This window comes from Semicossyphus pulcher, unplaced genomic scaffold (assembly GCF_022749685.1).
Source record: "Semicossyphus pulcher isolate SPU_LCO1_2020_fin unplaced genomic scaffold, fSemPul1.0.p SCAF_13, whole genome shotgun sequence".
In the NCBI taxonomy this organism is placed as follows: domain Eukaryota; kingdom Metazoa; phylum Chordata; class Actinopteri; order Labriformes; family Labridae; genus Semicossyphus; species Semicossyphus pulcher.
In genome coordinates, this window is record NW_027211637.1 from 17,342,640 (window position 1) to 17,370,000 (window position 27,361).

The following is a 27,361-nucleotide window of genomic DNA, read 5'->3' on the forward strand; positions in this document are numbered from 1 at the left end:
AGTCTGATAAGGAAAGCGGCTGACAGCGAGGAAAATCAAGAGTTACAACCGGAGCCGACCGTGGACGTCACACGTGCATATCTGGGAAGTGTGCTCCCGCAATTAATCGCGAAATAAATCTTCGACATTAGCGCTTCAAATACATCGTTTCTTAGATTTGCATTTTGTCCAGTGTTTCAGACAGCAATTACATTACATTGATTTCAATATGGCATGAAGAACTAACCATTATATTTGTCTTTTAACAGCATAACCCAAAGACCACTGACCTCAAACCAAACCATCAAATGAAACCATCTTCAACTGGTTTGAATGACAAAGTACAAGTTGGAACATTTACATTTAGATTCTTTTTAATTTAACAGATAAACAGTTCAAAAATAGATCTTTTTTCATATTTAATTTGAATGATATCAATACAAATAAGTTGAGTATGGTCATCCTAAAATAGATTAGACATTTCATACATGAGGGCTGCACGGTGATACAGTGGTTAGCGATGTCGCCTCACAGCTAGAAGGTTCCTGGTGTTGGACCTAGGGGGCCTTTCTGTGTGGAGTTTACATGTTCTCCCAGTGCATGGGTGGGTTCTATCCGGGTTCTCCGGCTTCCTCCCTCAGTCCAAAGATACCTGACTTCAAATTGTCCGTCAGTGTTAATGTGAGGTTGTCTGTCTATGTGTCAGCCCTGTGATTGACTGGCAACCAGCAGTATAAATAATGGATGGATGGATTTAATACATGGAGGGAACCCTGCTACACGTTCGATTCAATAAAAGAACACATGATTATAAAACTACAGGGTTGATACAAGATTAGTGATGATTGAGCAGTTACTTAAAAATTTGGATTTAGAGAGCAGGATGTCATGTGAAGCTGTTAGAAAGAGGTACCACTGAGGTACCGGAAGAAAAACTGGCGCTAATTTAAGATCTTTGGTCAAGTTCATAAAGCAGTTCATATTGAAAATTAATACTTTGGAATGTGACTTGTACATGATAAATTACAGTCTTTTTGTGTGATAGTACTACGAAGCCCTTCTGAGAATTTGAGTACAAAAGTAAAAAATCTTGTGTGCTCGGGGTGGAAGTTTTGGTTCTTCTTTCCCTCACAGGTCGTTCCTCCACTCGGGGTCCAGCTGCTGCTGAACGACGCTCTCTGAGGTCTTCACTGGTAAGGAAAGATTCAAAGAAAGAAAGATGAGGTAGGTGCTCATTTTTAACGGGAACGTCGATGAAAACAAGGATATGCGTCTGTCACCTGTAGCCTCTATCTCGATGTAAAGGGCAGCCATTCTTTTCACCACATCCTCCTCGTCCTCTGCATGGACGAAACCAGTGTAGCCTTCTTCCTCTTGACAGTACTGGATGAATCTGCAGACGAGCACGGAGGGAGAGAATTACGTCACAGCGTGAATGTTTGTTAGTCAAGTGGTGAGAGTGAGATACTAGGAATGCGACATACTGGGCCCAGGTAGGATCTGTGTTCAGCACTCTGGGGTTTCCCACCACAATGAGCAGGGCTTTAGCTCGAGTCACAGCCACGTTAAATCTCTAGAGACGAGAGAGCAGAGTGTCAGAACAACGTTTTGTGTGTGTGACAGAGTGTGTAGCCATTTGTTGTGTTGAATACCTTCTCATTTTTGACAAAGCCGAGGTTGAACTTTTGGTCTATCTCTACGTAATCGGGGCTGCTGCGGACTGTAGACACCATGATCACCTTCCTCTCCTGACCTTGGAACTCCTCCACAGAACCAACCTGACACGCACATGTACAGTAAATCTGCATTTAAGGCACTGTTTCCACTGTGTGTTAACATTACTTAAGCATGAAATATTTATAGTTACCTTAAGGCCTTTCATGTCCTTAAATTTAAAGTCCTTCTCAACTTTTTCCAGAGCCTTACGGATTTTCTGCACCTGTGTGACAACCAGACAAAACATGTCAACATTACTACCAAAGTAGTCTGTGACAATCAGCTACATTGTTGTATATTGCGTGCGTCTTCAGACCTGTTTCCTGTAGGGGGCGATGATGCCTATGTCTCTGGGTGCGAGGGTACCCTGGCTCTTGCCCTGTGTCTCCAGCAGTTTCCTCACGTAGCTCATCAGCACCTCCACCTCCGCTACGTTGAAGAATGAAGGACTGCTAGCTTCACGCTCGTCCACACCAGTTACACCATGGAAGATCACCGGGAAGTCCTGAGAGTGAGATATTTGATTAATGAATGGGATTATTGGTGTGTATGGATATGGATTCAGTTAAAGTGCTGCTTTATACATCTTTAATACGTCTTTAAGTAATATTTTTCTTTCTTAATATGAAGTTTCTTTATGTTTTTAAGCACAGGTTAGTGAGTATTACATTTTTTATACAGTGTTTGGGGAATTGACAGTGTACTATTGTCAGTTTGATGTTCATATTGCATTTTTTCTTCAACATATAAGTAAAGAAAAATCAGCAGTACATGCATTAAATACTAAATGGAAAAACTGCACCTGTAACTGAGTGTTTGTTCACCTTTTTCCTTCCTCCATAGTCTGAATAATTATCCTTCAATTAATCTATATCTACAGATTCTACATAGAAATGGAGAAACAGGAAAAACAGTCTGTGTGGCTCCTCTCAGCGGCTATCTGACGATGATTTAGCTTCTGCATGTAAGTTCAGCTAACAATCCTTCTAGATCAAAAATTCAACTCGAGACAAATTCCTTGACGCTGTGTCATGAAAGCCGTACAGCGTTTATATTTCCCGACTTCCTCAAATGCATCAGAAATGATCGATCTGACCTCCGTTCAACAAACGAGCATTTAAAAGTAATTTTCTCCTCCTTTTGAGGACAGACCTGACAGAGCATGATGTTGTGATTTCAGCAAAGACAAGACCCGTGAATTAAAGTATATCACAAGATTTCACACCGCAGTAGTTAGCCAGAGTGAAGCCTCTGTGTAACTTACTATTTACAGTGAAACTGAGACTGGATTATCAAAATAGTTGTCTTATTTCCGTTGATCAACTCGTAGATAAATGAACTTGTTTATGTCTACATTATATTATGTTTAATAATGAGAATTGTGCTACATTCACTCTATTGGTAGTCGTTTTCCAGTCCGTGATGTCTAAATGATCAGTTTCGCATTCACTGTGCGACGCGTGTGTGCTGAAAGGAGAATCATTACCCTCTTCGGGAGGTATTGCCATCTGCAGTAGGAGTTGCGTAACATTTCATCTGCACAAGCCTGCAGCTCTCCGTCATAGAAGAGCTCGTTGGGAATCTTCAGAATGGCAGGATGGGACCTGAAAATAAAAACAAAGAAATGAAAACAGAGCCAACATTTAGAAAAATGAAACACACATCATTTCTTTCAAAGAGAGACCTACAGCCGTCCCTGTACCACACCTGTAGTTCTGCAGCAGTTTGGTGACAAAGCGGCTGTCTAACACGTCCTTGTCCTTCCGGTACAGAGAGAAGTCGGTCATCAAGCGCTCCAGAAGGGACACTCCTGCAGCAAACAGAGCCTTTTAACTCCCCAAATACACACACCAGTAGAGCAACCTCGTTTATCCTGACTACATTGTGAGTTAAAGGTCAGTGAATATGTGAGTTCGTCTCGACTCACCCATGCCATATTTCTGTGCAAACGGAGATCTGAGGATGGGTCCGAGCTGCTTGGGGTCTCCGGCGAGAACAACCTGACCAGAGTCTGCACTGAGCAGCCCTTTGTTCCAATGATAACAAAAATATAACCAACACATAAAACAGGTTCATAGACTTACTGAAAACTGACTGTTGTTCGTGTTCTTTACCTGCCAATGGGACTATACATTCGGTCTCAATGGCGTGACCTGCCTCGTCCACAAACATGTGAGTGAAATGACCTGCAGGGATGTTTCCTGAGATCATCCTGCAGAGATCAGAGAGTACAAACAAACTTACTCCCACAGGGATCTTCTGTTGAACTGACTGTTAGTACTTTAGATGGCAGGGACTTTATACAGGCTATGAATGTAGTTTGAAGAGATATGTGTCATGCAGGTGAGCATGCTGTATTGTCTTTAACTACCTTCCAGCGGTTAACAGGGTGGTGACCATGATCTTATACTCCATCAGCTTCTCTTTAGCAGGAAAAAGGTAACACTCCCCTACCAGGTTAGTGCAATCCTGTGGAAGTAGAACAATGTCCATGCACACAAACTCAGTGAGGCTAGAAGAATACAACAGCATCAAACCCTTAAAGCAACAGTAACGAAAGCAAGTAATTGGTCCTGGTTCATCGTTTCACTGCTATGCTAAGTAAAGTCCACTAGGGGGGGGTAAAATGTTATTGACCATGCATTGAATGACCTGACTCTGACCTTTATTTCCTCTGGGACATATTTTGGGTCCCTGCTGCTGGCGTACATGCGGAACACTTTATTCCTGTCCACGTGGTCCAGGATCTTCTTGCAGAGCAGATCAGCAGCACTGTTGGAGGGAGCGCAGGCCAGGATGTGGCAGGAGGCCTCCCTCTTCTCTATCTGCTTTATAGCCTCCACCAGAGTCACAGTTTTGCCTGAACAGACAGAGAACCAATGGATAGATTGATGGCTTTGTGAGTGGTTGGTGAGATAACAGGTCAGGCTTAAATGCCTAAACAGTGCAGCTCGATTAAAGACAGAGACAAAGTATTATGCTGGTACTTGCTGTACCTGTTCCAGGAGGGCCGAACACCAGGTACGGAGCAGGTTTGGAGGAGCCAGCAACAATGTGTTGTACAGCCCTGTACTGCTCCTGGTTTCTCTCTAGCTTTGAGTCAAACAACCTGTCAGCAGAAAGATGGAGGAACAGAAGTATGATGAGGTAGAAAAAGTCATTATGTTTGCATCAGATTTTTATCTTTAAATGACACCATGAGAACGCTTTAAAACACCTACATTTATAGTTTTTTATGTACCATGGCATCCTGATGTTTCAATTAAACATGAAACAGATATATTTTCTGTTATCAATATAAAGACCTAAAGATCCATCTGTATTTGTAGTTGTTACAAATCATTTTCATGCTATGTGAAGCTTTAAACTTGCTTCTTCCATGTGCATGTGGGTTGTTTGCGTCACTTTAAACTGGAGTGGATTTTGAGTTCCTGTTTTTTTCCAGCACAAGTTGGACCAGCTAATCCTTTCTATAAACAGACCTACAGAAACGTTAACATGTATCTACAGAGAACTACATTTACAGCCTTAGCTGAGGCAAGTGATCCCATGTGCAGGTCAGTCATTTTCATGATTCATTATTCATTCATACAGTTTGTCGGAGGAGAGATACTACAAACATCCAGGCTACAAAATAGCCAGCTTTATACACAGATATGATACAGTCTATAGTATATACTCATGTGTCTCACTTGAGTAAGGGAATCTCAGGTTGCAGAAGGGAGAGGGCTCGTTCAGAAGGGAACAACACATCTCCCAGGCCGCATGTAGCTGCCAGCTCGGCTGCTCTGTGCTGAACACGCACCGTCAGGCGGTTGACAGTGAACTCAACATGGAACTTCATACCATCTATAAAACGAGAAAGCAACCTGGCAAAAAAAACAAAAAAACATTAAATATGAATCAGAGAAATCGATATTTTTAGGTGTTATTTATTGTATTAAATGTAGTGTGTTGATCTTACTCTGAGCTGAAGCCGAGTTTGACGCTGTCCAGCAGCACGCTGTGGACGTAGCCGCGGTACTTCACCTTTTTTTCTCCATCAGGATACACCAGCAGTGAATCCCCTCGGAGCACAGACGGGCGGTTCTCAGACACACCAGGTACCTGACAAGTGAATATGTGGAAGTGTTAATTAGAATATAATGTATATAAATAAATCATAAAACTGTGGTTGAGTGTTATTGTCTTGTTCATCCTATCCAGGTACCACAAACACAATATAGGTAGCGAGCAAGTGCAATCTATCTGTAAGTGAGAGACTGAAGACTGAGAGTGATTTTTGTGAATAGAACAAGCACATATTAACCTTCAGAACAAGAAGTCTCTTGTTGAAATGATCTTTTTCCATGACGGCGTGTTCTCTGTCATTGTTGGGGATGTTGTATCTCTTGATGTCCACCTCCATCTGCTGCTCCTCCAGGTACAACAGCAGCTGGAACTTCTCACAGTAGTTCTCCCAGCATAAGGGACTCTCCAGCACGTCCTTTCTACACAGACCAAAGAAGAAGAAAAAAAGGTTTTTTATTTTTGTTCACACAATCCCTTTCTCCTCGAAATTAAAGGTCTGTATAGACTTAAATTGTTTTCATTTTGTTGTGAATAAAGCCCTATATTTACTAACCACATCATAAATGTGGTCTACGGTTGGCTTTAAAAGCACTTTTAACAAGGATGTTTTAAGATCAAATCTTTAGTTAGATATTAAATATAATTTTTGACTTGTGATTAATGCAACTGTTGTTGCTGCCAGTGCGTACCATAAAATTCGGTGTATAAGACGCAGTTTTAATACATTTTTTTCACCTAAAAAGTGGGCTGCGTCCTGTATACCGGTGCAACCAATATAGCAGTATAAAATGCTGAGAGAGGTATTTAAGTGTTTTAAGGTATTTTACCCGGACGATGGCGCTATAATCAAGCTAAACCTTTGTCATGGACATGCGCCGTCATGATCGCCAGTGCAGCCGACACCTTCCTAACAATCAACATTACCGTAGGCTGAGCTCAACTACACACCAGTAGATAGCAGGCTTGCAAACTCGACATGGCGAAAACAGATGGTAGGCTATAATTTGTGCGTGTTTTGAACGAGTTACAAATGAAGAAAAAAAAAATAGACTGCGACTTATATTCCAGATTTTACAGTGGATATAACCACAAACACTTTCATAAAGCTCGACTGAAATTGTTTATACTTTTGCCGGAACAATAAGCACTGAAATACAAATCCAGTGTATGTGGCACAATTTATAATGGTTACACTATAGTGTATAAAGCCCATTAACATCACATGGAAAATAGATCGTTAAGTTTTGGCTTTCTATAGTCATTACAGCAGTGTTTCCCTTTCACTACTGACCCAAAGAAGGAACTGAGGTTACCTCCTATCGGAGAATAAAGTAGTCTGCTTCAGTGACTTGATGAGCTGGTCCATATACGCTGGGATTTTATACTGTTTGAGCTCCACCACATTTTGTAGCTGCATCACCGACAGCCTGGAAAGAGGAGATCAAATGGAAAAGGTTAGATAGGCCACGAGGAGAATATCAGAGTTTGAATTTCTACATCTGATTTATATTCAAGTGTTGAGTGAACAGCGATACCCTTCAGGTCGCTGTCCATCCACAATCGTGTAATCAACTTGAGGGGTCCAGGCAGGGAGTGCGCAAGGTTTGTAGGGGGCTATAGGAGCCAGCTCCAGTCCTAAGGCAGTTATGCACTGAGCCTGGATGTAGCGCACAATGTGGAAGGCATTGGAGAAGGGCTGCAGGTCTGGTTTGAATTCAAAGGCGAGTGTAGCTGGATAGAAACCAACCAAACTGCAGCGGAAGTTAACCTGGATTTCATAGCTGTGGCCTGAGAACAGATCATATCATAATCATGTTTTCAGTGTATTCATGGTGGTTTAATGTGTCCATCATTTCTGACTCAGTGGAGCAAAATATGACATTGTGAATTCAGATAATAGTAGTCTTGTTTGTGATATTTGCATTACCTGGTTTTAGATACAGAGGGTTTGTCTTGGTCACTTTGTGCTCATCCCTCAGAGAGAAGTACCTGAGCCAGTGCAGCGGGGTGTAGTAGGTGAAATACACAGACTCTGTTCCAGTGTTTTCAACTTTCAGTTTCACAGTGCACTGTTTCGAGAAAAAGGGAAAAAAAGGGGTTCACATGTGTACCACGATCCACAATGGATTTATCTGATACAGCAGATGTTCATCAAAGACAGAATGCAGTTTTTATTGACTTTAATACCTCATATGATTCGTCCACACGCAAGCAAAGGGTCCCGTCATCAAACTGGTGGTCGGAGCTGATGCGGATCCCCTGTTTGTCAGATATGAAAAGAGCCCTGCGGGTGCAAAAAGACCAAAAGTTATGACACACTGTATCGAAGTGGTGTGTGACTTTAAATACTGCCATTAAATCTCCAAATTTCAACTGTATTCTTTCATGTATTTTCTTGCTTTCTGGGGCTGTAGTGAATGCAAGGCTAGCGACGGTTAAAAACAATAACAGTGCAGAACAGATAATGTGTTTGTGCAGCTATCTTGTATTGAAAAGCGTGCAATAAATACGCCCAGAAAACTGGCGTTAGGGAGCATGATAATAAAATGATACCTGTTTGTCTTCAGACTGTTCATCAGAAGACGGGCCAGTTTTCTGCGGGCTCGAACTCCCGTCTCCGCTTCATCTCCGGAGATGATATTCTCTACAAGCTCTGGACCGGCTGCTTCAAACTGGACAGGCTCTGGTTTACGGCCGCTGTGCGAGTGCCATTGGTCCAGGTAAAAAGTTTTGACCTGTGCAGAGGATCACAGACATGAAGATCTTCAGCAGCTTTTAAAGGTATCTCCTCAGCATGTTAACAGATATTATTATTTCATGTATACTGTACCATCAATGTATGTAAATATAACAAGCTTTGTCTCAAGACACTCAAAAGCTCTTTTTTATGACTGGAAGTTTCATTTCTGCGAAAGTGAAACTACCCTGTCATTTTGCAAGTCATAGGAGATTATGACAGAACCAAAGATATTTAAACCCCCTTTAAACTTGGCTTCAGATATTTGTCACAATCAAAACAATTCCTCTTTCTTTTCTGCTGCTTCATATATTTCGTGCCTATAATTAAATGTCCGACAGCCAGATATCAATGCAGATGTGCGGCGAAAAGATGCTCAAGATCTGGATGCACTCCATCCAGCCATCCATTATCTACACTGCTTATCCTGTTCAGGTCACCAATGAACCTAACGAGCAGCCACCTGGTTTTATCAGGCAGAATACTTTGATTATTTGACGCTTAGCTGGTGTCCTGTCTGCATGAGAAGCTTTAAAATGCACCTTCAAAATGTCTACTTAAACTAGCCAATTAATTGTACAATTCAGCCTATCATGTGATGATATCTTTTAACTTAAAAAGACTAGGAGATGACCTTAGAAATGAGCAAACACACATTACAGTTCTATGTATGTTTTACACTAATAGTAGGTTTACACATTAAAAAAGTAAGACACAAAAAATGAAGGGGAAATTTTCAAAAGATAAAATGCTTAATTTGGAATCTATAAATGGCTAAAAATAGACAAGAAGACAAGAAGCCACAAGGTGCCATTTACTCAACTTTCATAACCTATAACCATTGACTGTTTAAAATGACTTCCCTTGTCTGTTATGAGACATCTTTATTAATATCTCAGGGTTTCCCCAAGAGAAGTGTTTAGTTTCAGTGATGAGTATCTCTTGATGTGGGCTTAAATGTAGGTCCCTATTGACGGGTTCCGCCAGCTCGTGATAGTTGAAAGCATCAAACATCACCGGGCAGAAATTAGGTTAAAAAAACTGATCTCAAACCTGTTGTTTTACTTTTAGTGCAGTCATATGTTAACTAGCAGTCCCTGATATTCTCTCCAATGTTCCCACCAGCCGCCAGTATTTTAATTCACTGATATTTGGCCCATAATCTACTGAAGAGGATTCGGGCCACTGGAAAAAAAAAATTAAGGTCCAATAAATTTTTTTTTTTTAATACGGAGAAAAAAAGTCAGAATTCTGACTTTTTTCGCAGAATTCTGACTTTTTTTCTCCTTAATTTTTTTTTTTTTCCCACTGGCCCTAATCCTCTTCCGTAATAATCAGAGCTTTCACAAACCTTTTTCAAGGTTTTCACTGCTTAAATGTTACAAGAGTGTGAGCTTCTGCATAAACCACAGCTGGCTTCAAAGCCACAGACATTAGTGCGATACACTTCCTGCTATTCTGGTTGTAGTGGGGATATTGTGGTTACACAGGATGTCAGCTGCAGTTTTAAAGTAATTCAGTCTTACAACATATTGATATATTGTCTTTTTGCTTAACTCATTACATAGCTATTATTATTATTATTATTATTATTATTTAGCTGAGATTGAGGTGAGTTGTATCTCAGACATATCTTAAGTAGGAACTCTGAAAGTGCCAAACCTAGGAAGAGGAAATAGAGGCGATTAACCCATGGTTACACATATGTCAGAGGGGATTGCACCAAAAACCTCAGCATAAAAGTGTGTCAGTAAACAATGGTCCACCCATATTTAACACATTTCACACCAAAATGTAGGTACATATATATTTGTCCATTACTTTACACTGTAGTACTGACCTGAGGGGCAAACTGACATAATTTGATAACGTTGACACCGTCTCGTTTCCACTTGTCTGATGATTAATCATGCCCCTAAATAAATCAAACTATGGTGCATTTAAAACCAAAACATTAAACCGCTACTGTCAGAGTAAACTGACTGATATTAAAATTAATATTCAGAACAATAATTAGCAATAATTGTGGGAAAGATGAGAATTACAGTGTTCTTGATAACAAAGTTTGTAGAAGTCAAAGATTGCTTACTCTGTATTATCACATTTAAACGCTATTGTTGCAAAAACCATCACATAGAAAAATGCAAGGTGGCAAAACTATAAAGTAGAAGATTATACCGTGGCGTTAAAGCGGATCTGGTCTCTTCTTCTTGTTATTTTGCGGGCCACTTTCAGGGCATGAAGGACTGAACCAAAGTTTGGATCTTTGGTCCCACGAGCCCTAAAATAAACACACACACATTTAATTTCAGGAAAATATATTAATCTTTGATACAGATAATGAGAAAGACCTCACCTGCTTCTGAACTCAGTGTTGTAAATGTCTCTGAGTTCAAGCCTCTCTGTGATGGATGCTCGATCAGATTCCTTCAAAAACTCAAAGAAGTCGAGTCCAATCTGGCAGAGTGAAGAAGAATTAAATCCCTTTAACACCATGGTCAGAGACTGATGTGACCAACATTAATCTAAACAACAAAACGTCCGGGTTTAATCGCCCGAACTCGTATTTATAGCTCATCAGCAGGCAGGTTTGCGTTTCATAGGAAATCTCGAGGACGGTGCATCTCTTTATCCTCCCAGGCAGCCCACGAGGGCGGTGTCTCTGTATCTTTAAAGATACGCCGCTGCAGCGCTGAGACAACAAAGCGCGGGTGTTAAAAGCAGGTGCACCCGCACAACCAGCCAGTCAAGAGAAACGAAACCTAACGAGATGGAGCCGAAGGAGCCAAACGAAACCAGACACAAACTTGAACAAAACAAAGTTATTTAAACACATGATGTGGATGAGTCAGGCATTGAGCGTGTCAGCAAAAATAGCACGTTATTTTAACCTGTAATTTGCATAATCATTATGACTATTATCCTGATGAGAGCAACATGAACTCATTGCGTAAAAGATGCAAGGCGTGTCTCGCCCTTTACACTGTTCAGAAAGATAGCGTAGCTCTAATATCATACAAGAGACTAAAGATCATTACATATACGTCATTTACTTAGTGGCTGTTAAATTTTGGGTTTTGTATTTAGTCTAAGATGTCTAAGCTAAACCAACTAATAATACATCTAATGATAAGATACTTTTCTAAAAGTCAGGTCTTTACTTAAGATCTAACTCAACATTTGTTGGTGGCAAAATATTATGTGTTTAGCAAAGAAAACAATATAATTTTTTTTATGGATGTATAAGATTAATAGTCTAAAATCGTCAGCAGAGTGTAGCTGAACTGAGGGTCCTCTCCATCTATATACTCTACAATAGATCACCCATATAATTTGGTTGCCTCTGAAGGTTAAATTGTATTCCTAATTAAGTGTTGGTTTGCCAATGTGATATAAATGGAACACTTTTACAAAGACACAATATTCCATCTTTCAGTTTCTTAAAAAATATTTTGTGGTGTAAAGCTCATGTTACTTCATATATGTTAATGTTATACCGGTATGTAGGAAAATATTTCTTGTTATTCAGTCAAATGAAAAGAACTTTACTTGTCATATTCTCATTAGGGGCTGAGCCATCCTAATGATCTGATCCTAAAATAGCCCCTGTTCTTAAGTCAGGGTTTTTCCTGTATAGAGGAATTTTTGGCGCCCGCCAAAGAGGTTTAAGTCAGCGCTAAAGAAAAATCACCAGTGCCAAAATCATAAGAATTGAGAATGAAAAAAATTAATTAAATCAAATCGTCTCTGCATGTGTTTCTGCAATATATCCAGAACTGTTGAACAAGCAGAACGTAGACGACAGTAACACGTCTTTACTTCCAGCAGTCATCTCTCCTCTCATCCACAGCCGCTATATTTCACACATGCGGCTGGCGCTGCAGCTTTTTGACAGGACTTGAACAATCAATTGACTTATTGTTCAGCTTCACTTTCTGTGGAAAATTCTTAATTTGTAATGTTTCTAGTAACTAATTTTATCAATGTAGATTGAGTAGAAGTAGTCTCCTAAAATGTATAAAATAAAAAAGTGTATTAGCTACTTGTTGTTAATGTATTTTTCAACGACTGACTGCCTCCCATCTCCAAACCAATTATGGGCCATAAAAGGCCCATTCTGAGCCAGGAAAAAACAGTGTAAAACTCCCTTTATGACTGTTGGTGGTAAGTCTGCATCAGAAGTAGTATCATACAGGATGTAGTCGCTGGCTTGTTCTACACCAGTTGTTCTCAACTGGTCTCGCCTCAGGACTCACCACAAATGAGTCACATCTCCTCCTTGATGACTAATCGTGACGCAAATTTCCAGTTCTTTTAACCACTCAAATATATTTGAAAGGTATAATCTCGAAGATTATAGTTTCGGTCTATTTGGTGGCACCCAATGGCGATAAAAACAGCTCTATGACAAGTTTAAAGTAATTCATTCGACCAGAATGTGAAGAAGGTGAATGTGAGAACCTCTCTTTGCTCTAAGAGAGCTTCTCTCGTCTCTCGTGTTTTAAACTGTCTTCATCCAGTGGCCGAAAAGAATCTCCTCCAAGGTTTTTTTGGCTTGTTGTTATGTCTTGTCATTGTTTTCATTCTTCTGGTACACTAGCCTTGGGAGAGGGAGCAGATGGGTGAAGCAGGAAGTAACAGAGCTTAGAGGTGAACAGTTTTAGCTCAAGTCAATCTGCTTTAGAAAGATGCACACAGTCCAAGAAAAAGATGAAACTGTCACACTATGAGAGACGCTGCAGTGCTGCAGGGGGCAATTTTTCATACAAACTACAAGTTGCCCAAGTTAGGACATTCTCATTGAGAAAACTGAAAACATCTGATCTTATTCACGTTGCTTCCAGTTATGAATCTGTCTTCGGCTTTGCATCAAGAGAGTTCCATATAGGTCTACTTCCCATTTATTGCATGACAAGTAGCCTTCCTTTTTCTTAGTGGGCTCATAATTAATCATCAGCAAACTAAAGACCCTACCTTTCTTTGTGATTATTCAATATAAGTATTTACTCATCTACAACTGTCTTTTTTCCCATGTAGTTAAATGGAACATGAAACCATGCAGTGAATGGAAAATGAAACCATGCACTGGACACTAAGTTAACTCGACACATGTCCAGAGGGCATTTAGAAAGTTCCTCCCTCCTCATTTCTTGGCAAACCATAAAGTGAGTAATTGTTTACCTTTCTGTCAGGTGTCAGCAGATGACACAGACTTTTACTACAGACACACAGCTGTGCTGTTTCAAAGTATCTCTGGAGACCTGATTATCTGACTGAATTGTTATTTCATTTTAACTTTATCAATTTTAGTTTCTGAAAAAATAAGAGTATAAGTATAAATAAAGTCCGGGTACGGCTTAACAGTTTTTAGTATAAAATGACTAGGCGGGTATTTTTGAAAAACATTCCGGTAAGTCTGAACAAAATGAAAAACTTGCATCGAAGAATTATCTAACGCCCAAACATAACTCAGTAATGATGTTGGCACATTTGTTTCAAATGAGAGGCATACAAAGTAATAGACGTATCACTTTAATTTTACTTACGTGCAATTAAATACCCATATCTATACCTACTATCCTTCAGGGTTGTGGGGCCTGGAGCCTATCCCAGCTGTTGTTGGGTGAGAGGCGGGGTACACCCTGGACTGATTGCCAGTCAATCACAGGGCTGACACTCAGAGGCAGAAGACCGTTCACACTCGCATTCACACCTACGGGCAATTTAGAGTCACCAATGAACCTAACGAGCATGTCTTTGGACTGTGGGTGGAAGCCGGAGTACCCGTAGGGAACCCACGCATGCACAGGGAGAACATGCAAACTTCACACAGAAAGGTGAATCCAAACTGGGGACCTTCTAGCTAACCAGTGCCCCACTGTGCAGCCCTATGAATGATATACTTTCAGAAATGCAGTTCTGCCTCATGTCCGTCCTGGGGACATTTTGTCCACACACTTAGTTCTCAGTTTGTCATCCAGTTCTTTATTCCTTTTTTAGATTTCATCCATGAGCAAAAGTTGAGTGTTCCAGGTCTGTTGGCTCTGACATTCAGGGTCCTCTGTTGGACCACCGAACCACTCTTCGCTAATGAGATGTAGATCAGAGGTAAAATTAGAACCCAATCATCATCAAAGATCATTTCCAGACATACAAAAAGAAGTGTGTGTGACTATTCGTGAATTAACTGAGGCTCGGTGAGAGTTCATCAGTCAGTGTATCTTCCTCTTCCTCTTCCTCCTCCTCTTCTTCATCCTCATCCTCATCAGAGACTGTAATGCCTCAGTAGCCCCCTTCTTGGTAGCAGTATTGAATGAATCTTTAAAAAGAGAGGTATGTGTATGAGGGATTTAGGATGTTAGCTTTGTGTCTGTCCCGCCAACATATCCTGGCATTACTCATTTATAGACCACCCAGGTTTAATCCCATTTTTTTAACAGAGTTCTCTGAATTTTTATCTACCGCTTTGATTAAATATGACAAAATAGTTCTGCTCTGTGACCTGAATTTTCACATTAATGATGTTTTGGATTCCAAAGCAACCGAATTTCTGGATCTTCTTTTTAGTCTCAACTTCATCCAACATGTCACTGGCCCCACTCATAATCTCGGTAATACTTTGGATCTAGTCTGTACAAAGGATATTACTGCTGGCCTCCCTTCTATTCTTCAGGTCCCGGTCTCGGATCACTCTTGTGTCTTTTTTAACCTTCTCACGCATGCACAGACTATTCGCTCTGAATCTAACACTCATTTTTTTCGTTTTATTAACAACCATGTTAAGTCCCTTCTAGCTGATCATTTGCCCGATAAACTTGAGTCATTTTCCAACACGTCTATGTCTGTCAACAACCTTACAGATGGCCTAAACAGTGCACTGTCAGAATCACTCGAGTCCTTTGCTCCTCTTAGAACTAGTAGAGGCACTCGAACTAAATCTGTACCTTGGTTCTCCGACCTCACTCGCTCTTTAAAACGGGCTTGTCGTAAACTTGAAGACAGATGGCGCACCTGTAAATCTGAGTCCTCACGCCTCGCCTGGACTCTTAGCTTTAAACATTATAAACATGCACTTTCAGCTGCCAGATCTTCTTATTTCTCCAATTTGATCGAAACCAATAAGAACAATCATCGGGTCCTGTTTAATACTGTGGCCAGGCTTACACATTCTTCACCGGTTCTGAGCTCTTCTTTCACAGCTAATGATTTTCTAGAGTTTTTCACTGATAAAATCTCCCAAATAAGGAACAATATCATTAGCCAGCAGCTCTCTAGCACCATGTCCAGCCAGTGCTCTGTGTCCTGGTCCACGAGTTCACTCTCTCAGTTCAAACCCATTTCTGCTGAGGCCTTGGCCTCAATGGTTGCCACCTCAAAGCCAACAACGTGTTCACTAGATCCCATCCCTTCTGACCTCCTTAAGGAACTCTTTCCTATTCTGAATGCCCCCATACGTGCCATCTTGAACACTTCCCTCTCTGAGGGGTGTGTCCCCTTAACCTATAAATCTGCTATCATTAAACCACTCCTCAAGAAACCCAATAGCGATCCACTGGTTCTTGCCAATTATCGACCTGTCTCCACTCTCCCTTTCTTATCTAAAATACTTGAGAGAATTGTTGCTGATCAACTGACTGTCCACCTTTCTGCCAATAATCTCTTTGACAATTTTCAGTCTGGTTTCTGCTCCTGCCACTCTACTGAGACTGCCCTAACTAGAGTAGTTAATGACCTACTTGTCACTGCTGACTCTGGATCAGCCTCCTTACTTTTAATTCTTGACTTAAGTTCGGCCTTCGATACCGTAGATCATTGTGTGCTTCTACACTGACTGGAGCATTACGTTGGTATTCACGGGCTGGCGCTCTCATGGTTCCAGTCCTACTTATCTAGTAGAACCCAATGTGTTAGTTTCAATAACTCTTTGTCAGAATGCTCTACGGTTACCGCTGGTGTGCCCCAGGGGTCTGTCCTGGGGCCTCTGCTGTTTTGTATTTACATGCTCCCTCTGGGTAGGATAATTGCCGAATATGGTATACAGTTCCATTTCTATGCTGATGACACACAGCTATACATCCCACTACAGCCTAATGACCCCTCTCAAATACAAAATCTTGAAACATGTGTAAGCCGAATCAAGATCTGGATGAGTCAAAACTTTCTCATGCTTAATACTGCAAAGACTGATTTGCTGGTGATTAAGCCTAATAACTATAAGTACTTCTCTGAGAGTCTTTGTCTTAATATTGATGGTTGTTCAATCTCTGAAAGCACGCACATTAGAAACCTAGGTGTTATTTTTGATCCAACCCTGACTTTCCAGACTCACATCAAGGAAATCACCAGGACGGCTTTCTTTCACCTGCGTAACATTGCTAAAATCCGCCCTGCTCTGTCCCGGCGTAGCGCCGAGGTGGTTCTCCATGCCCTTGTGTCTTCCCGTTTAGATTACTGTAATGTCCTTTTTTCTGGCCTCCCCATCTGTACTACTAGGAGCCTTCAGCTTGTGCAAAATTCAGCCGCCAGACTTTTAACAAAAACAAGTAGGTTCTGTCACATAACTCCTGTCCTGGCATCATTACATTGGCTGCCCATTCAGGCTAGAGCCGATTTTAAAGTTCTTCTCTTAACTTATAAGGCATTAAATGGACTTGCACCATCTTATTTAACTGAACTACTTTCTCCCTACATTCCGCCACGTCCTCTTCGTTCTCTTAGTTCGAACCTCCTTGTCATCCCACCAATCAATAAAAAGTCAGCTGGTGGCAGGGCCTTCTCCTACCGTGCTCCTTTTCTATGGAATGGCCTCCCACTAGGTATCAAAGAAGCTACATCCACTGCAACTTTTAAGTCCCGTCTTAAAACATACCTCTTTACTCAATATTTTGGTTTAAACTAATTCTTAACTGTTTTATCATATTCCTGTGGTGTTTTAATATTGTTTTATTGTTTGTTATTATTGTACTTGTTTTTATTGTAAAGTGTATTGAGACCATGTACCATGGTGATTTTGCACTTTAAATAATAAATTGATTGATTGATTGATTGAAGCTGTCCTTCTCTACTGAAGAGAAAACTCCATACTCCACACCCCTCTCCCTTTCACTCACTTCCATCCCCCTCTTCAAATGTTGTAATTCATTTTTTAAACCAGTTTTGTAAATTGTTTTTTCATTTACTAAAGCATAATAGAAATTTTTACCAAATGATCGGAAATAACAGGAATATGCATAGATTTTTGTCAAATAAGGTAACAGACTTATTGCCTTTGTTGTATGCAAACCGATTATGCTATGGGCCCCCCAAATGCCCATTCTGAGCCAGGAAAAAACAGTCTAAAGTCTACTCCCTTTATGACTGTTGGTGGTAAGATTGCATCAGAAGTAGCATCAAACAGGATGTTGTTGAAGTTTGCATATTGCTGCACTGCAGTCGCTGGCTTGTTCTACACCAGTTGTTTTCAACTGGTCTCACCTCAGGACTCACCACCACCCCCTCCTTGATGTCTAATCGCTACCCAAATTTCCAGTTCTTTTAACCACTCGAATATATTTGAAAGGTATAATCTCGAAGATTTCAGTTTCGGTCTATTTGGTGGCACCCAATGGCGATAAAAACAGCTCTATGACAGTTTAAAAGTTATCAGCACTATTGAAGATAAATGCACAGACAACTTTTCAAAATCCTGCCAAGACATAACTAGGCTGCTTTTGTAATTGTCCAAATATGGCTGTGGAAATAAACATTTAGCACCATGACTGTTTTTTAAGTTGTTTAATTGAGGAAATCATTTGACCAGAATGTGAAGAAGGTGAATGTGAGAACCTCTCTTTGCTCTAAGAGAGTTTGGCGAGTTGTTATTGTTTTCATTCTTCTGGTACACTAGCCTTGGGAGAGGGAGCAGATGGGTGAAGCAGGAAGTAACAGAGCTTAGAGGTGAACAGTTTTAGCTAAAGTCAATCTGCTTTAGAAAGATGCACACAGTCGAAGGAAAAAGATGAAACTGTCGCACTATGAGAGACGCTGCAGTGCTGCAGGGGGCAATTTTTCATACAAACTACAAGTTGCCCAAGTTAGGACATTCTCATTGAGAAAACTGAAAACATCTGATCTTATTCACGTTGCTTCCAGTTATGAATCTGTCTTCGGCCTTGCATCAAGAGAGTTCCATATAGGTCTACTTCACATTTATTGCATGACAAGTAGCCTTCCTTTTTCTTAACCATGCAGTGAATGGAAAATGAAACCATGCACTGGACACTAAGTTAACTCGACACATGTCCAGAGGGCATTTAGAAAGTCCCTCCCTCCTCATTTCTTGGCAAACCATAAAGTGAGTAATTGTTTACCTTCTTGTCAGGTGTCAGCAGATGACACAGACTTTTACCACAGACACACAGCTGCGCTGTTTCAAAGTATCTCTGGAGACCTGATTATCTGACTGAATTGTTATTTCATTTTAACTTTATCAATTTTAGTTTCTGAAAAAATAAGAGTATAAGTATAAATAAAGTCCGGGTACGGCTTAACAGTTTTTAGTATAAAATGACTAGGCGGGTATTTTTGAAAAACATTCCGGTAAGTCTGAACAAAATGAAAAACTTGCATCGAAGAATTATCTAACGCCCAAACATAACTCAGTAATGATGTTGGCACATTTGTTTCAAATGAGATGAGACAACCTGTGCTGTTTCTGTCCTTTTTACTTGTGAATACACAATTAAGAAAGAGGTGCATCTCATATTTGCTATATCTGGTGCTTGAAATAAACCACTGAAAACCTAGCAGAACCTGTTGTAAGGGGGTATATGATTCTTCATGCCTGGTTCAAGAGTGTGTTTCTGGATGGTCCTGATAATGTTTCCTTGACGGTCTTTGACAGTGAAAATGTTCCTTACGAAGTCAAAGGCCTGAAAGCTTAAATTGACAGCTATGATACCAGAATTCTTCATAATGATCGGCACAACTTTCTGTTGGATGGAAAACCTGTTATATGAAAGCTGTATGTACGTAAGCACAGCAGCCATAAGCAAATGCTTACACAAACACAAAAAGCTGCTAATGAGGGCCCTAATAATGAGCAACTAAAATGAATGACCTTGTTTTTATACAAAGTAAGGCAGATCTTCTCTGCCACTGTCTCAGGCTCCGAGGTTACGTTGACGCCATATGTATTGGAAACAAGTTGAGCCCTGTGTTGTTGGATGACAAGTAATACCAGAAGGCCTGTTAGAATTTTTATCGTGAATGAAGTGGACTACAAAACAAGTACAAGACTTCTGCAGCAAAGCTTTGATAATGATTCAGAATTTAGGCTGCTAAAAAGGGATACGCTTAAGAAATACAGTACATCCTGCAGAAGTAGAAACAGCGTGAATGCCAGAGCACAAAAACGCCAAGCAGACACACAATGGAGGTTGAGAAGGCAACCATTCGGTGCAGCACCTGTCTTCACAACTCTAACCACATCATAGGCTCCTGAGGTTTGAGGGCCTTCTTCATGTGTGTGTTCAGTCATTATGAAAATCCCAGATTGGGGTTTCTACTCTAAGTTTATTTATTGTAGACATCAGCATAAAACAATAACTCATCTCTGCTTTATAACAAGCACTACAAGTACCTTCAGACAGGGAGGAAAATATGACATTTGAATTCCGCCATTCTTATTCGGGATTCAATCTTTAACAGAGCCCACAGAGCCATCTGTGCTTCCTCATAATGTGTATTTTGTGGCCATATTAGTTCACCAGGTTGTCTGGGCCCGTCAGCCTGGACAAATGATGGTGCAGGCAACATCAAGGGTTGCCCCTGCTGCTGGCAGAGTGAGCTTATTTCCTGAAGGTACTAGGATAAAATAGAACCACAAAGGATGATGAACCCAGAAGTATACCCTGAATTGTGATAGCAAAATCCCTAATTACTACTTGGTGGCATTTGCATTGTATTCCTTAACATTGTATTGCATTTCTTTTACTGCCATGTTTGACAGTTGGTCCAATCTTCCTGTTCAGTGTGAGAACAGTTTCCTTTGTGAATTGGTATCTTGACTGAAATTCAGCAGCATCCTAAAACTCAGTTGGGTTGAGTCTGTACCTTTATTTCATCCGAGATACTTCATTATTTTCCTCGCCTCAGAAAAGCAACTAAAAGTTAAAAGTTGAACCTCCTCAAGTGTACATTTAAAGTTAATACTGGATCACATTTTAAATTGGACTTTAAAGGTTTGGTGTAACATAAGTAAATTTAATCTAGGTTGACTGTAAAAAATAAACTATGGTTTAAAGAGAGGATTTTAATCACTTAATTTAAGGCTAGTTTTAAAGTCTGGTGCAACATAATTTAAAGCTAAACCATCATTTAATCGGCTTTAAAATGAATCCTTGTTGGTACAATCCAGCCTACGAGCTTCTTAACCTGGAGTAGCCCAAAAAAGTAAGACCTCAGCTCACTAAGTCTTAACACTATGACAAGCTATTTAATACTAGTATGTTTAGCAGTTGGATATAACCTGTGTTGTACCCAACTACTAAACATACATTATTAAACAAAAAAAACAAAAAATTCATCATAGAAATTGAATAATTCATCGATTTTGGGTGATAATACAATGTCTGATTTACTGTCAGAAAAAAAATGAATGATTGCAATTACCATTAGTTTAACATATAATACTGTATATTGTACATATAAATACATGATAGGCATAAAGTCTATTTGTATAAATTACAATTATTGACATGGCTGACAAAATAACAGTGACACTTAACCATCAACAATCGATTTCAAATATTTAGCTAGCTAGGTGTTGCAACATTAACCCGATAGCGGGCAATGAAAGAACAGGACGGAAGCTAGTTGAGGGCAGCTAACGTTTACGTAATCCTAAAGAGGAATTTAGGGTTAGCGACAAAACTGTCTGAACAACATAAGTTGGTGTATCGGTGAGTATAACTACCTAATGCAGTCTGTGTTTTATATTCAACAGTTTAAGGATAACATTAAACTAACTGTGATTTTGTTTCACTTAATGTTGTGGAGGGCAGCAACTGCAGTGCCCAAATCTTATTCACTATTATGCTTGATCGGGACATTTTTAATTTCAAATAAAGGATACTAGTTTAACAGTGCCATGAATTTCAATATTACGAGATTTGACCTACATTTAACTTCCCGAGTCCTCAAGGTTGGTGGAGCTAACTTTTAACTGGTACTGGTAGTTTTTGTGTGTAAAAATAAAACTACAAACATGGCCGTAGCTCTGTAAAAAGTTAAGTTTAGGTTAATTTAATTTCAGCTTTAGGACGTCTTTGTCCCCTACTCCTTTTCAAAAGTGGGGAGGAGGAGCTCGGGTACAGCAGGGACCGTACTCATGAAAAGGAAAGGAAACTACATCTTTTACACTTATCTTTGTCTCCTGTGAGGGACAATACAACATTGGCATGAAGAGAAGAAACATGATAGCGAATAACTCTACAACTGTTGATTTGTAATGTTTGACTGATGTTTCAGTGTGTTTGGTATTCATACTTTGGCCACTAGGGGGCAACAAAGGCTAATTGCTGAGTCTGTTGAAGAAGACTATTAGTTGTCAAATAATCATATTTCTGATAAACAGAGACGACAAGTTTATCAAGTTGTACATTATGGTGTGGCATGAGTGCTGATATAAAAGGAAAAAGATAACAAATGTAACCTGTCAATCAGATAACATGTTTTATGTCATGCAGACAAATTAGTTCTATTAATGGCAGGATAATAGGATAATTACCCTGATTAATTTATTAATCAGGTTAGTAGTAGTCACTAATATCCTTTGAAACATCCTTTTGCACATATATGAGTAGTGGATGGCACAGGTCATGTGCACGTAATCCAAGCATCATGTTTTCAGTCTGTCATATCAGCAGAAATGATCATGTTCACAATGGTGCTCGTCTAATTTCATAATTTTCTCTAATTTCTGTGTCGGAGAATGTGTTGTAAATGTGGTATTCATAATTCTTTTCTTGCAGGTCTAACCACTTACAAACAGAGTTCTCTATCTGATAACCTAAGTTATAACCTGATAAGCCTAACCTTAGTTTAAACTGCTGGTTAAAGTGAGTAATCATTGTCAGTGTTCACTTTCAGCCATCATATGGAGAGTTTGACATCAGTGGTAATGTCCTTGGATTGGTCTTCAATCAGGGGATGATCTGGTATGAACTTTATTTTATACATGCAGCACACACGCGCAGCTGCATGTGTTCTTCTAAAAAAATCTGATCACGTTGCCATGCTGTTGTGTTTTTCAGGATGGGTGCGTTTTATGCTCCCGGGCTGGTCGGCATCAACATGCTCCGCCTCCTCAGCTCCATGTACTATCAGTGCTGGGCTGTCATGGCCACCAACGTCCCCCAGGAGAGAGTCTTCAAAGCCTCCAAGTCCAACAACTTCGACATGGGCCTGCTGCTTCTCATCCTCTTCCTCAGTCTGTTACCTGTGGTCTACACCATCATGACTCTGCTGCCCTCGTTTGACTGCGGACCCTTCAGGTAACCATACGTGAATATGACCTATGGAGTTTGAGGCCATAGTTTGTGTAAGTACACGACCACACACATGTTGACTGTCATGTGACATGAAATGTTCACGATCATCACCATCATAAATCTGCAAGGGCGCCAGACTGCATGGCTATAGACTCCTCTGATAAACAGGCCTAAAGAATATAAAAATAACATGCATTTTGACTTCCTCTATAGTCAATAACTGGAAAAAATGGGAATTTTAGGTAAATAAAGCAGTGAAGTCTGGTGATATTTGCACCCCAAGCAGCTCTGTAGTCTGCAGAACATCCACTTGAGGCCCCTTGAGGCCTGTGTGAATTGGGGTTTTTGACCGGAAGTCTGCAAGGCTGGTTATGTCCATAGATTTGGATCCTGCTCAGTACAGCCTCTCTGAGTGACCACTCGTACACTACATGTACACATCTGCAGCTTTTTTCATTTTTGGGGGGAAAATAAAAGAACAATCTTGTGACATTCTAAATTTATTTTAGTGTTTTCATAAAAATATAAAATCAACTTAACAGTTTAAAATTCATCAATGAGCAGCATTGTAAACATGAACTGCTGATTCAGTCACTCAGTATATGTCCTGCTGCTGCAACTTCTCGCTGGAGAACCAAATATGTATTAATCCGCATCAGAAAATAGTCCCCGACAAATTCCCTTTCACCTGCTTCAGTCATATTTTAAACAAACTACAGGGCTCGGTTGTTTAAGGAAAAAACTGAACCTTTAATGATGTTTAAATGTGTGACATGTTTTAAAACATTCACTCCTCGAGGGGGAACTAAAAGAGCTTGAGGCTGAGGCTGCAGACAGGTTATGGAGGTCAGACAGGGTTGATAGACGGACTGAAACCTTGTTGATTTTGTTCTGTTCATGGGATTTGTTGATAAAAACAAAACTATAGAATAGCCTTAGCCTTTTAGCACCTCTTCACATTTTTAACATAACTAAGAAAACCTTTAACAGAACTGTTTAGAGTCCCCCTCGTTTCCTCTTTCTTACCAAATCTGTAAACTTTTCTTCATCTCTCTGTCTGTCCAGGCTCGAGATGAAGAGAAAAACCGCAGGAACAACACGGACAGCACCAACCAGGGTCAGTACACTCCTGATTGATGCAGATATATGAAGAACATCATAAATATATTTTAGTGTTTAATTTTGGAAAATTAATACAAAGAAGTATTGTTTCTTCAATGTAGTATTAATACAAAGTTATAGTATATGAGATAGATACTAACAGCTGTGATGTATTTTGAAATATATATCTGGAAATCTGATCCATCACTGTCTCTCCCAAAGCAGAAAAGAAACCAGAGCCGGACACAAAGCCAACTAAGACGAAGCCTGGGTCAGCAGGTAAAGGTGTTGACCTGCAGAAAGATGTAGCTCTGGCATCACCCAACCCCAACGCTTGAGGGCCGGTGAGTCGTCCGCCTGGGCCCAGAGGACCTGGACCGGGCCGTGGCAGTGGGAGAGGGCCACCTCCGAGATAACAGCGAGGAATCTCTTTTCACTTCACAGCTGGAGATATGAAGAGGTACAATAACAAGGTGTTGAGATTGTGTTACAAAAATCACCTCATATTTATTTACAGATTTTCAACAACTGAGACAGACACCTGTGCTTTATTGTTTTCTTTCTTTCTTGCTATGATTCTAACTTTGCAATAAAATTGAAAATCATTTAGTAACATTATTGTTGCAGCTCAGTTTATATCTATACATTCTTAGCTGAAATCAGCAGCTCCACAGCTGGTAGTCGGTTTCACTAAAATCTCACCACCCTTTGATGGCCAGAGTTTTTGTACAGGGAGGCAGAAATTTAGCATGAAGGTCAAGTGTGTGTGTTTTCACGCCGCTTGGCTACAGGGTGGTATCAGTGGGAGTTGGTTCTAAAGCAACTCAATACATTTCGGCATGTAGACATGGTGAAGACGATCTGCTGAGGTTCAACGAGCATCAGAATGAGGAAGAACGGTGATTTAAGTGACTTTGTACGTGGCGTGGTTGTTGGTGCCAGACGGGCTGGTCTGAGTATTTCAGAAACTGCTGATCTACTGGGATTTTCACGCACCACCATCTCTAGGGTTCACAGAGAATGGTCTGAAGAAGAGAAAATATCCAGTGAGCTGCAGTTCTCTGGGCGGAAATGCCTTGTTGATGGCAACAGTAACTCCAATAACCACTCGATACAACCGAGTTATGCAGAAGAGCATCTCTGAACACACGACACGTCGAACCTTGAAGCAGATGGACTACAGCTGCAGAAGACCACACCGGCTGCCACTCCTGTCAGCTAAGAACAGGAAACTGAGGCTACGATTCGCACAGGCTCACCAAAGTTGGACAATAGAAGATTAGGACAACGTTGCCTGGTCTGATCAGTCTCGATTTCTGCTGCAACATTCAGATGGCAGGGTCAGAATTTGGCGTAAACAACATGAAAGCATGGATCCATCCTGCCTTGTATCAATGGTTCAGGCAGCCGGTGGTGGTGTAATAGTGTGGGGGATATTTTCTTGGCAAACTTTGGGTAGTAGCAATTGAGCATCAGCCACAGCCTGCCTGAGTATTGCTGCTGACCATGTCCATCCCTTTATTACCACAGTGTACCCATGTTCTGATGTAAAATACTGTAACACAATAAAATACCTCTCTCTGCATTTTATAGTGGTATATTGGTCACACCGGTGTATAGGACGCAGCCCGCTTTTTAGATGAAAAAAAAAAGTATTGAAAGTGTCATCATCATCGTCAGCATCATTGAACTGAGCAGAGTTCCCTTTTTATTGCTTGTAATGTGCATTTTTATTCATCCAATCTTTATATTTCTTTGGACATTTGTTTAAAACAACACAAGGAAGGGAGAGACAGAAAATAGTGACTTAAAGAGACTCCAGTGAATTTGTGTCAAACAGTTGCCTCCTTATAAGACATTAATTTTTCATATATTTTACATTTCAAAACCATGAACTCTTATTGTGCTTTAGTATTTAACTTCTTCTGTATATTGTCTTGTGTTACCACCTGGCTCAGGGACGGTAACAAAAAGGGAGGCCACACACAGATAAAGCAATCAAAGTAGGATTTTATTTAACTTAAATGATCAAACATATCAAATAACTAATGTGATACGTGAATATGACAGTAATCAGTCATGTCTGAAGTGTGTGGATGAGTGAAAATGTGGTGTGATGCATGTGATGGATGCAGCAAACCAAACAAAGGAAAAAGGCTGAGCAGGATGCAGCAGACCCAGCTGAGTGAGTGTGATTTTAAAACAATTACAATCTGGATAAAACTCAGAACGAGAGGGCATGTTTAAAAGAAGAGAGTTACATTTTCTGATGTCATTTCCCTCTTGACTTGCTGTATATGTCCCTGTGAACTGAGCTAGGAAAGTTGCACTATTTATGTTCTAAAACTTTGATATATAGGTATGTTCCACTATATTATGTTTGCACTGAATAGAAAAAAAAATACATGTAAAACAATGTCAGGGGGGAAAACAGCCTCTGTGTTGCTGTTTCTACAAAAACTCAGTTAATGCTCAGTGGTCTGAACTTATTGGTCACACTCAACACTCTCACCTGTTGCCTCAGTCGCAGTAAAGTTTTATTCTGAAGGGTCTTTAAAACTTTGATATGTGTGAAATCCAAAAAAGTGAAAGAGACAAATAAGCATACACAGAACGTAAAAACACTTGTGTACAGGACGCACGCGGAGGATTCCATGGTTGCTATGGTTTGTCTCCAGGTGCATCATTTTTATCAAAATCATCATTGAAACATAAACGACGCTCAAAACAGCCACAAAAGTTTTTCGTCCGTTTCAATTGAGGACTTTCCACTCAAACGTTGGACTTTTTGAACCCTGACGAGGACTCCAGACTTCAAGAGACTTACTTCAGATACATTTCGGACGAACACCATGGAAAATGTAAGATTTGAACACTTTGACGATCTTTAACATGTTTACTGCAATGATGCACTCTGTCCAGCCATACTGTACCGGATCTATTCATTTAAAATAGGCCACAAAACACGATTTAAATCATTTTGATGCAATCTTTCTACATGTCTGATACATAATTTATAACTAATCAACAAATCAGCATCTCCCAGCTCTGAATGTTACGTTAATGAGTTCAACTCTGAAGCAGCCTACATCAACTTCGTATATTAAATCCACCAAGTTATTAAAACTGTAAATTCCGTAAAAGAGTAGGAAAATAAATATGAAAGTAAGAAGAGAAACAAATAACAGTAGGCTATAAATGTTTAAATATGAAGAAAATTACAAAT

At 40.1% G+C, this 27,361-nt stretch overlaps 1 protein-coding gene across 2 annotated transcripts; it reads right to left on the reverse strand.

Moving 5' to 3' along the window:
• Positions 1-381: 381 nt before the first annotated feature.
• Positions 382-11,096, reverse strand: LOC138590027 (putative helicase mov-10-B.2). 2 transcript variants are annotated; one of them, XM_069660553.1, is made up of 23 exons: positions 10,860-11,096; positions 10,682-10,784; positions 8,320-8,501; positions 7,954-8,050; positions 7,694-7,835; positions 7,302-7,554; positions 7,080-7,193; positions 6,005-6,185; positions 5,660-5,802; positions 5,388-5,564; positions 4,692-4,804; positions 4,359-4,555; positions 4,067-4,164; positions 3,810-3,907; positions 3,623-3,721; positions 3,403-3,502; positions 3,182-3,299; positions 2,012-2,200; positions 1,847-1,918; positions 1,632-1,757; positions 1,464-1,552; positions 1,260-1,372; positions 382-1,169 (listed from the first exon to the last, which is right to left on the reverse strand). In XM_069660553.1, the coding sequence occupies exons 1-23, from the start codon at positions 10,997-10,999 to the stop codon at positions 1,108-1,110; spliced, it is 3,006 nt and encodes a 1,001-aa protein (XP_069516654.1). In that variant the 5' UTR covers positions 11,000-11,096; the 3' UTR covers positions 382-1,107. The 2 variants fall into 2 exon arrangements, with proteins under 2 accessions (XP_069516654.1, XP_069516653.1); XM_069660552.1 differs by having other exon boundaries at positions 3,403-3,505.
• Positions 11,097-27,361: the final 16,265 nt, after the last annotated feature.